General features: G+C 32.8%; 1 protein-coding gene across 1 annotated transcript in view; it reads right to left on the reverse strand.

The window, feature by feature from the left end:
* Positions 1–13,205, reverse strand: part of LOC143241777 (sodium- and chloride-dependent taurine transporter-like) — a 143,463-nt gene that overhangs the window by 39,661 nt on the left and 90,597 nt on the right. Inside the window, exon 5 of the mRNA XM_076485008.1 lies at positions 848–982. Coding sequence (XP_076341123.1) covers positions 848–982 — 135 coding nt within the window. The remainder of the gene's footprint in view (positions 1–847; positions 983–13,205) is intronic.

Raw genomic sequence — 13,205 nt, forward strand, 5'->3', positions numbered from 1 at the left:
TATCTTTTTTCTTCATATTAAAAATTACTCATTAAATTTCAATTTCAAAATTATATTTAACCATATGCAAAAAAAAATAATAAATTAATGTAATTTAATGTTTTCATTAGTAAATTAAACCTGAAAAAAGATATTTCAACAAGTGATTATAACCATATGTAGGAAACAAATAATGAAATACATAGAAAGATTAATTTCTGTTTGCAGAAAATCGAAATTTATTAACTTTAGAGACCTACAACAGAGTATGTCTGAAGGCTTATCATGATAAATATTGGACATAGCCTATTGTGTGGTTTTGAGCTTAACAATCAAACAGATAACTTTTGTTTTAAACTCTCATTGAAGAAAAATAAATCCACACTTTTAGAACAACAATCAGAAAAACAAATACGTCAAGTTCATAAAAATAGAACTAGCCCTATAAATTCTTCACATTACATATATAATATGGTACTTGGTTTTAGGTAAGATAGTTCACTGGACAGAACCAAAACAAATTATAGTTATAATCTTGTAGCATAGGAAGATAGATAGTAAAGCAAAATTCAGCGCTCAGTCCCTCTGGTAGAGACAGCTTTTTGTGTTTAAGTGGATAAAGAAATACCCAGAAATGTTGGTGTAATAACAGGAGACTCACTATTATTTGGTAGCATTACACCCGAAAACTAGGAATAACTGTCACTAAATTCTCTCTGTTACAGTAACTATCTCGATTATTCAATGGTCTTAGTACCAAAAAACTAAGAAAGAAGTGTTGCTTAATTGTCTCTCTTATAGTAATAGTGTGAACCTCCTATTATCAGATTGGGTTACTATCAAAAGCTAGGAAATAAAAGGTACATACCTGTCCATCTAACAGACGAGAGAAGTCTGGGTAAAGGTAAAAGAGAATTCCTTCCTTAGCACCAGGAAGTGTTACACCTCTGATCAACAGTACTGTCAGCATGACATATGGAAATAAGGCTGTGAAGTACACGACCTGTAAATAATCTCTAATGTTACGGAAACAGCGAAACAAGAGTATCAGAATCATTGGCTGAGTTAACTAATGTTGTCAATAAATCCAGTTGACCAGCAGTAACCCAGAGAGCTCTGATCTCTAAAATCTAATGTTGGCCACAGTCCAGATGACTTCCTGTGTAGTTTTGTGCTTAAGAACAAACAAACAAGTATATTTTCTTGTAATGGCTATAATTTTAAGTTAAATAAATTCCTAGTTTCTTTAATAAGTACGTAGATATGTTGGAAAAGAATAAAGTCGTGTGTTTTGCTATTCTTTGTTAAATAAATGTATTGAAATATATATCATTTCGATTCAAATGTCATTATCAACTTAAAATGTATTCATTTAGGAACAGCACCTTTTAGTACCAACAATCATAGAGGAAATACTATTTACTATTTACGTGTTCACTAACAACACAAATTGATCTAGACATAGTTTTTACTTATAATCATTTGTTTCTTGAAATCGTTTTTTCACAAAATAAAATAGTATTACAATAAACCATCACTAATGTAAAACATTGAACAAACCACAGCAGTGGTAAACACTTCATAAAAAGTTTCAATAAACCAACACTAATGTAAAACATTGGACAAACCACAGCAGTGGAAAACACTTCATAAAAAGTTTCAATAAACCAACACTAATGTAAAACATTGGACAAAACACAGCAGTGGAAAACACTTCATAAAAAGTTTCAGTAAACCACAATTTAAAGCATTGGACAAACCACAGCAGTTGATATCACTTCATAAAAAGTTTCAGTAAACCACACTGTAAAGCATTGGAAAAACCACAGCAGTAGAAATCACTTCATAAAAAGTGTCAATAATCCACACTGTAAAGCATTGGACAAACCACAGCAGTGAAAAACACTTCATAAAATGTTTCATTAAACCACACTGTAAAGTAATGGAAAAAACACAGCAGTGGAAAACACTTCATAAAAAGTGTCAATAAACCAACACTAATGTAAAACATTGAACAAACCACAGCAGTGGGAAACACTTCATAAAAAGTTTCAATAAACCACACTGTAAAGCATTGGACAAACCACAGCAGTATAAAACACTTCATAAAAAGTTTCCGTAAACCACACTGTAAAGCTTTGTACAAACCACAGCAGTGGAAAACACTTCATAAAAAGTTTCAATAAACTACACTGTAAAACACTGGACAAACAACAGCAGTGTTAAACACTTAATAAAAAGTTTCAGTAAACCACACTGTAAAGCATTGGACAAACCACAGCAGTGGAAAACACTTCATAAAAAGTTTAATTAAACCACACTGTAAAGCATTGGACAAACCACAGCAGTGAAAAACACTCCATAAAAAGTTTCAATAAAACAACAGTAATTTAAAACATTGGACAAACCACAGCAGTGGAAAACACTTCATAAAAGGTTTCAGTAAACCACACTGTAAAGCATTGGACAAACACAGCAGTAGAAATCACTTCATAAAAAGTTTCAATTAACCACACTGTAAACCATTGGACAAACCACTTCATAAAAAGTTTCAATAAACCAACACTAATATAAAACACTATACAAACAACAGCAGTGGAAAACACTTCATAAAAAGTTTCAATTAACCACACTGTAAACCATTGGACAAACCACTTCATAAAAAGTTTCAATAAACCAACACTAATGTAAAACATTGGACAAACCACAGCAGTGGAAAACACTTCACAAAAGATTTCAATAAACCAACACTAATGTAAAACATTGGACAAACCACAGAAGTGGAAAAGACTTCGTAAAAAGTTTCAATAAACCAACACTAATGTAAAACATTGGACAAACAACAGCAGTGGAAAACACTTCATAAAAATTTCAGTAAACCACACTGTATGGCATTGGACAAACCACAGCAGTGGAAAACACTTCATAAAAAGTTTCAGTAAACCACACTGTAAAGCATTGGTCAAACCACTGCAGTGGAAAACATTTCATAAAAACTTTCAATAAACCACACTGTAAAACATTGGATAAACCACAGCAGTATAAAACACTTCATAAAAAGTTTCCGTAAACCACACTGTAAAGCTTTGTACAAACCACAGCAGTGGAAAACACTTCATAAAAGTTTCAATAAACCACACTGTAAAACATTGGACAAACCACAGCAGTAGAAATCACTTCATAAAAAGTTTCAGTAAACCACACTGTAAAGCATTGGACAAACCACAGCAGTGGAAAACACTTCATAAAAGTTTCAATAAACCACACTGTAAAGCATTGAAAAACCACAGCAGTGGAAAACACTTCATAAAAGTTTCAATAAAACAACACTAATGTAAAACATTGACAAACCACAGCAGTGGAAAACACTTATAAAAGTTTCAATAAACCACACTAATAAAAACATTGGACAAACCACAGCAGTGGAAAACACTTCATAAAATATTTCATTAAACCACACTGTAAAGCATTGGACAAACCACAGCAGTGGAAAAACTTCATAAAAGTTTCAATAAACCAACACTAATGTAAAACATTGGACAAACCACAGCAGTGGAAAACACTTCATAAAAGGTTTCAGTAAACCACACTGTAAAATTGGACAAACCACAGCAGTAAAATGTTCATAAAATTGCAATAAACCACAGCATTGGAAAACCACTTCATAAAAGTTTCAATAAACCAACACTAATGTAAAACATTGGACAAACCACAGCAGTGGAAAACACTTCATAAAAAGTTTCAATAAACCAACACTAATGTAAAACATTGGACAAACCACAGAAGTGGAAAACACTTCATAAAAGTTTCAATAAACCAACACTGTAAAACATTGGACAAACCACAGCAGTGGAAAACACTTCATAAAAGTTTCAGTAAACCAAAACTGTAAAACATTGGACAAACCACAGCAGTAAAAATCACTTCATAAAACGTTTCAATAAACCAAGACTAATGTAAAGCATTGGACAAACCACAGTAGTGGAAAACACTTCATAAAAAGTTTCAGTAAACCACACTGAAAAGCATTGGACAAACCACTGCAGCAGAAAACACTTCATAAAAAGTTTCAGTAAACCACACTGTAAAGAATTGGACAAACCACATCATTGGAAAACACTTCATAAAAACTTCAGTAAATCACACTGTAAAGCATTGAACAAACCACAGCAGTAAAAATCACTTCATAAAAAGTTTCAATAAACCACCACTAATGTAATACATTGGACAAACAATAGCAGTGGAAAACACTTCATAAAATGTTTCAATAAACCAACACTAATGTAAAACATTGGACAAACCACAGCAGTAGAAATCACTTCATAAAACGTTTCAATAAACCAACACTAATGTAAAACATTGGACAAACCACACCAGTGGAAAAGACTTCGTAAAAAGTTTCAATAAACCAACACTAATGTAAAACATTGGACAAACAGAGTAGTGGAAAACACTTCATAAAAAGTTTTAATAAACCACACTGTAAAGCATTGGATAAACCACAGCAGTGGAAAAACTCTTCATAAAAAGTTTCAATAAACCAACACTAAGGTAAAACATTGGACAAACCACAGCAGTGGAAAACACTTGAAAAAAAGTTTCAATAAACCAACACTAATGTAAAACATTGGACAAACCAAAGCAGTGGAAAACACTTCATAAAAAGTTTCAGTAAACCACACTGTAAAGCGTTGGACAAACCACTGAAGCAGAAATCACTTCATAAAAAGTTTCAATAAACCACACTGTAAAACATTGGACAAACCACAGCAGTAGAAAACACTTCATAAAACATTTCAGTAAACCACACTGTAAACCATTGGACAAACCACAGCATTGGAAAACACTTCATAAAAACTTCAGTAAATTGCACTGTAAAGCATTGGACAAACCACAGCAGTAAAAATCACTTCATAAAAAGTTTCAATAAACCAACACTAATGTAATACATTGGACAAACAACAGCAGTGGAAAACACTTCATAAAATGTTTCAATAAACCACACTGTAAAACACTGGACAAACCACAGCAATAGAAATCACTTCATAAAAAGTTTCAATAAACCAACACTAATGTAAAACATTGGACAAACCACAGCAGTGGAAAACACTTCATAAAAAGTTTCAATAAACCAACACTAATGTAATACATTGGACAAACCTAATGAGTGAAAAACACTTCATAAAACGTTTCAATAAACCAACACTAATGTAAAACTTTGGACAAATCACAGCAGTGGAAAAGACTTCGTAAAAAGTTTCAATAAAAACCCTAATGTAAAACATTGGACAGACCACAGCAGTGGAAAACACTTCATAAAACGTTTCTTTAAACCACACTGTAAAGCATTGGACAAACCATAGCAGTAAAAATCACTTCATAAATAGTTTCAATAATCGACACTGTAAAGCATTGGACAAACCACAGCAGTGGAAAACACTTCATAAAAAGTTTCAATAAACCAACACTGATGTAAAACATTGGACAAACCACAGCAATAGAAATCACTTCATAAATAGTTTCAATAATCCACACTGTAAAGCATTGGACAAACCACAGGAGTAGAAAACACTTCATAAAAAGTTTCAATAAACCAACACTGATGTAAAACATTGGACAAACCACAGCAGTGGAAAACACTTCATAAAAAGTTTTAATAAACCAACACTAATGTAAAACATTGGATAAACCACAGCAGTAGAAATCACTTCATAAATAGTTTCAATAATCCACACTGTAAAGCATTGGACAAACCACAGCAGTAGAAAGCACTTCATAAAAAGTTTCAATAAACCAACACTAATGTAAAACACTGGACAAACCACAGCAGTGGAAAACACATCATAAAAAGTTTCAATTAACCACACTGTAAACCATTGGACAAACCACTTCATAAAAAGTTTCAATAAACCAACACTAATGTAAAACACTGGACAAACCACAGCAGTGGAAAACACTTCACAAAAGATTTCAATAAACCAACACTAATGTAAAACATTGGACAAACCACAGAAGTGGAAAAGACTTCGTAAAAAGTTTCAATAAACCAACACTAATGTAAAACATTGGACAAACAACAGCAGTGGAAAACACTTCATAAAAATTTCAGTAAACCACACTGTATGGCATTGGACAAACCACAGCAGTGGAAAACACTTCATAAAAAGTTTCAGTAAACCACACTGTAAAGCATTGGACAAACCACAGCAGTGGAAAACACTTCATAAAACTTTCAATAAACCACACTGTAAAACATTGACAAATATAAAACACTTCATAAAAAGTTTCCGTAAACCACACTGTAAAGCTTTGTACAAACCACAGCAGTGGAAAACACTTCATAAAAGTTTCAATAAACCACACTGTAAAACACTGGACAAACCACAGCAGTGTTAAACACTTAATAAAAAGTTTCAGTAAACCACACTGTAAAGCATTGGACAAACCACAGCAGTGAAAAACACTTCATAAAAAGTTTCATTAAACCACACTGTAAAGCATTGAAAAAACACAGCAGTGAAAAACACTCGATAAAAAGTTTCAATAAAACAACAGTAATGTAAAACATTGGACAAACCACAGCAGTGGAAAACACTTCATAACAGGTTTCAATAAACCAACACTAATTTAAAGCATTGGACAAACCACAGCAGTGGAAAACACTTCATAAAAAGTTTCATTAAACCACACTGTAAAGCATTGGACAAACCACAGCAGTGAAAAACACTCCATAAAAAGTTTCAATAAAACAACAGTAATTTAAAACATTGGACAAACCACAGCAGTGGAAAACACTTCATAAAAGGTTTCAGTAAACCACACTGTAAAGCATTGGACAAACCACAGCAGTAGAAATCACTTCATAAAAAGTTTCAATTAACCACACTGTAAACCATTGGACAAACCACTTCATAAAAAGTTTCAATAAACCAACACTAATGTAAAACATTGGACAAACCACAGCAGTGGAAAACACTTCATAAAAGTTTCAATAAACCAACACTAATGTAAAACATTGGACAAACCACAGCAGTGGAAAACACTTCATAAAAAGTTTCAATAAACCAAAACTAATGTAAAACATTGGACAAACAACAGCAGTGGAAAACACTTCATAAAAATTTCAGTAAACCACACTGTATGGCATTGAACAAACCACAGCAGTGGAAAACACTTCATAAAAAGTTTCAGTAAACCACACTGTAAAGCATTGGACAAACCACAGCAGTGGAAAACACTTCATAAAAAGTTTCAGTAAACCACACTGTAAAGCATTGGACAAACCACAGCAGTGAAAAACACTTCATAAAAAGTTTCATTAAACCACACTGTAAAGCATTGGAAAAACCACAGCAGTGAAAAACACTCGATAAAAGTTTCAATAAAACAACAGTAATGTAAAACATTGGACAAACCACAGCAGTGGAAAACACTTCATAACAGGTTTCAATAAACCAACACTAATTTAAAACATTGGACAAACCACAGCAGTGGAAAACACTTCATAAATAATTTCAATAAACCACACTGTAAAACATTGGACAAACCACAGCAGTAGAAATCACTTCATAAAAAGTTTCAGTAAACCACACTGTAAAGCATTGAACAAACCACAGCAGTGGAAAACACTTCATAAAAAGTTTCAATAAACCAACACTAATGTAAAACGTTGTACAAACCACAGCAGTGGAAAACACTTATTAAAAAGTTTCAATAAACCAACACTAATGTAAAACATTGGACAAACCATGGCAGAGGAAAACACTTCATAAAATATTTAAGTAAACCACACTGTAAAGCATTGGCTAACCCAAACCAGTGGAAAAAACTTCATAAAACGTTTCAATAAACCAACACTACTGTAAAACATTGGACAAACCACAGCAATGGAAAACAGTTCATAAAAAGTTTCAATAAAAAAAACACTAATGTTAAACATTGGAAAAACCACAGCAGTGGAAAAGACTTCATAAAATGTTTCTATAAACCAACACTAATGTAATACATTGGACAAACCACATCACTGAAAAACACTTCATAAAAGGTTTAAATAAACCAACAGTAATGTAAAACATTATACAAACCACAGCAGTGGAAACGACTTCATAAAAAGTTTCAATAAACCAACACTAATGTAAAACATTGGACAAACCACAGCAGTGGAAAACACTTCATAAGAGGTTTCAATAAACCAAAACTAATCTAAAACATTGGACAAACCACGACAGAGGAAAACACTTCATAAAACGTTTCAATAAACCAAGACTAATGTAAAGCATTGGACAAACCACAGTAGTGGAAAACACTTCATAAAAAGTTTCAGTAAACCACACTGAAAAGCATTGGACAAACCACTGCAGCAGAAAACACTTCATAAAAAGTTTCAGTAAACCACACTGTAAAGAATTGGACAAACCACAGCAGTAAAAATCACTTCATAAAAAGTTTCAATAAACCACACTGTAAAGCATTGGACAAACCACTTCATAAAAAGTTTCAATAAACCACCACTAATGTAATACATTGGACAAACAATAGCAGTGGAAAACACTTCATAAAATGTTTCAATAAACCAACACTAATGTAAAACATTGGAGAAACCACAGCAGTAGAAATCACTTCATAAAACGTTTCAATAAACCAACACTAATGTAAAACATTGGACAAACCACACCAGTGGAAAAGACTTCGTAAAAAGTTTCAATAAACCAACACTAATGTAAAACATTGGACAAACAGAGTAGTGGAAAACACTTCATAAAAAGTTTTAATAAACCACACTGTAAAGCATTGGATAAACCACAGCAGTGGAAAAACTCTTCATAAAAAGTTTCAATAAACCAACACTAAGGTAAAACATTGGACAAACCACAGCAGTGGAAAACACTTGAAAAAAAGTTTCAATAAACCAACACTAATGTAAAACATTGAAAAAACCAGAGCAGTGGAAAACACTTCATAAAAAGTTTCAGTAAACCACACTGTAATGCGTTGGACAAACCACTGAAGCAGAAATCACTTCATAAAAAGTTTCAATAAACCACACTGTAAAACATTGGACAAACCACAGCAGTAGAAAACACTTCATAAAACATTTCAGTAAACCACACTGTAAACCATTGGACAAACCACAGCATTGGAAAACACTTCATAAAAGCTTCAGTGAATTGCACTGTAAAGCATTGGACAAACCACAGCAGTAAAAATCACTTCATAAAAAGTTTCAATAAACCAACACTAATGTAATACATTGGACAAACAACAGCAGTGGAAAACACTTCATAAAATGTTTCAATAAACCACACTGTAAAACACTGGACAAACCACAGCAATAGAAATCACTTCATAAAAAGTTTCAATAAACCAACACTAATGTAAAACATTGGACAAACCACAGCAGTGGAAAACACTTCATAAAAAGTTTCAATAAACCAACACTAATGTAATACATTGGACAAACCACATGAGTGAAAAACACTTCATAAAACGTTTCAATAAACCAACACTAATGTAAAACTTTGGACAAACCACAGCAGTGGAAAAGACTTCATAAAAAGTTTCAATAAAAACCCTAATGTAAAACATTGGACAAACCACAGCAGTGGAAAACACTTCATAAAAAGTTTCAATAAACCACACTGTAAAGCATTGGACAAACCACAGCAGTAAAAATCACTTCATAAATAGTTTCAATAATCGACACTGTAAAGCATTGGACAAACCACAGCAGTGGAAAACACTTCATAAAAAGTTTCAATAAACCAACACTGATGTAAAACATTGGACAAACCACAGCAGTAGAAAACACTTCATAAAAAGTTTCAATAAACCACACTGTAAAGCATTGGACAAACCACAGCAGTAGAAAACACTTCATAAAAAGTTTCAATAAACCAACACTGATGTAAAACATTGGACAAACCACAGCAGTGGAAAACACTTCATAAAAAGTTTTAATAAACCAACACTAATGTAAAACATTGGATAAACCACAGCAGTAGAAATCACTTCATAAATAGTTTCAATAATCCACACTGTAAAGCATTGGACAAACCACAGCAGTAGAAAGCACTTCATAAAAAGTTTCAATAAACCAACACTAATGTAAAACATTGGACAAACCACAGAAGTGGAAAACAATTCATAAAAAGTTTCAATAAACCACACTGTAAAGCATTGGACAAAACATAGCAGTGGAAAACACTTCATAAAAGTTTCAATAAACCACACTATAAAACATTGGACAAACCACAGCAATAGAAAACACTTCATAAAAAGTTTCAATAAACCACACTGTAAAGCACTGGACAAACCACAGCAGTGGAAAACACTTCATAAAAAGTTTCAGTAAACCACACTGTAAAGCATTGGTCAAACCACTGCAGTCAAATCACTTCATAAAAAATTTCAGTAAACCACACTGTAAAGCATTCGACAAACCACAGCAGTGCAATACACTTCATAAAAAGTTTCAATAAACCAACACTAATGTAAAACATTGGACAAACCTCATCACTGAAAAACACTTCATAAAAGGTTTCAATAAACCAACACTAATGTAAAACATTGAACAAACCACAGCAGTGGAAAACACTTCATAAAAGTTTCAATAAACCAACACTAATGTAAAACATTATACAAACCACAGCAGTAGAAAACACTTCGTAAAAAGTTTCAATAAACCAACACTAATGTAAAACATTGGACAAACCACAGCAGTGGAAAACACTTCATAAAAAGTTTCAATAAACCACACTGTAAAGCATTGGACAAACCACAGCAGTAGAAAACACTTCATAAAAAGTTTCAATAAACCAACACTGTGTAAACATTGACAAACCACAGCAGTGGAAAACACTTCATAAAAGTTTCAATAAACCAACACTAATGTAAAACATTGACAAACCACAGCAGTGGAAAACACTTCATAAAAAGTTTCAATAAACCACACTGTAAAGCACTGGACAAACCACAGCAGTAGAAAACACTTCATAAAAAGTTTCAATAAACCAACACTAATGTAAAACATTGGACAAACCACAGCAGTGGAAAACACTTCATAAAAAGTTTCAATAAACCAACACTAATGTAAAACATTGGACAAACCACAGCAGTGGAAAACACTTCATAAAAAGTTTCAATAAACCAACACTAATGTAAAACATTGGACAAACCACAGCAGTGGAAAACACTTCATAAAAGTTTCAATAAACCAAACTGTAAAGCATTGGACAAACCACAGCAGTGAAAACACTTCATAAAAGTTTCAATAAACCACACTGTAAAGCATTGGACAAACCACAGCAGTGGAAATCACTTCATAAAAATTTCAATAAACCACACTGTAAAGCATTGACAAACCACAGCAGTGGAAAACACTTCATAAAAGTTTCAATAAACCAACACTAATGTAAAACATTGGACAAACCACAGCAGTGGAAAACACTTCATAAAAGTTTCAATAAACCAACACTAATGTAAAACATTGACAAACCACAGCAGTGGAAAACACTTCATAAAAGTTTCAATAAACCAACACTAATGTAAAACATTGGACAAACCACAGCAGTGAAAAACACTTCATAAAAGTTTCAATAAACCAACACTAATGTAAAACATTGGACAAACCACAGCAGTGGAAAACACTTCATAAAAGTTTCAATAAACCAACACTAATGTAAAACATTGGACAAACCACAGCAGTGGAAAACACTTCATAAAAGTTTCAATAAACCACACTGTAAAGCATTGACAAACCACAGCAGTGGAAAACACTTCATAAAAGTTTCAATAAACCAACACTAATGTAAAACATTGACAAACCACAGCAGTGAAAAACACTTCATAAAAGTTTCAATAAACCAACACTAATGTAAAACATTGGACAAACCACAGCAGTGGAAAACACTTCATAAAAGTTTCAATAAACCAACACTAATGTAAAACATTGGACAAACCACAGCAGTGGAAAACACTTCATAAAAGTTTCAATAAACCAACACTAATGTAAAACATTGGACAAACCACAGCAGTGGAAAACACTTCATAAAAGTTTCAATAAACCAACACTAATGTAAAACATTGGACAAACCACAGCAGTGGAAAACACTTCATAAAAGTTTCAATAAACCAACACTAATGTAAAACATTGACAAACCACAGCAGTGGAAAACACTTCATAAAAGTTTCAATAAACCACACTGTAAAGCATTGGACAAACCACAGCAGTGGAAAACACTTCATAAAAGTTTCAATAAACCACACTGTAAAACATTGGACAAACCACAGCAGTGGAAAACACTTCATAAAAGTTTCAATAAACCACACTGTAAAGCATTGGACAAACCACAGCAGTGGAAAACACTTCATAAAAAGTTTCAATAAACCACACTGTAAAGCATTGGACAAACCACAGCAGTGGAAAACACTTCATAAAAAATTTCAATAAACCACACTGTAAAGCATTGGACAAACCACAGCAGTAGAAAACACTTCATAAAAAGTTTCAATCAACCAACACTAATGTAAAACATTGGACAAACCACAGCAGTGAAAAACACTTCATAAAAGGTTTCAATAAACCAACACTAATGTAAAACATTGACAAACCACAGCAGTGGAAAACACTTCATAAAAGTTTCAATAAACCAACACTAATGTAAAACATTGGACAAACCACAGCAGTGGAAAACACTTCATAAAAGTTTCAATAAACCAACACTAATGTAAAACATTGGACAAACCACAGCAGTGGAAAACACTTCATAAAAAGTTTCAATAAACCACACTGTAAAGCATTGGACAAACCACAGCAGTGGAAAACACTTCATAAAAGTTTCAATAAACCACACTGTAAAAACATTGGACAAACCACAGCAGTGGAAAACACTTCATAAAAAGTTTCAATAAACCACACTGTAAAGCATTGGACAAACCACAGCAGTGGAAAACACTTCATAAAAAGTTTCAGTAAACCACACTGTAAAGCATTGGACAAACCACAGCAGTGGAAAACACTTCATAAAAAATTTCAATAAACCACACTGTAAAGCATTGGACAAACCACAGCAGTGGAAAACACTTCATAAAAAGTTTCAATAAACCAACACTAATGTAAAACATTGGACAAACCACAGCAGTGAAAAAACACTTCATAAAAGGTTTCAATAAACCAACACTAATGTAAAACATTGGACAAACCACAGCAGTGGAAAACACTTCATAAA

Source organism: Tachypleus tridentatus, unplaced genomic scaffold (genome assembly GCF_004210375.1).
Source record: "Tachypleus tridentatus isolate NWPU-2018 unplaced genomic scaffold, ASM421037v1 Hic_cluster_1, whole genome shotgun sequence".
Taxonomy (NCBI): Eukaryota; Metazoa; Arthropoda; class Merostomata; order Xiphosura; family Limulidae; genus Tachypleus; species Tachypleus tridentatus.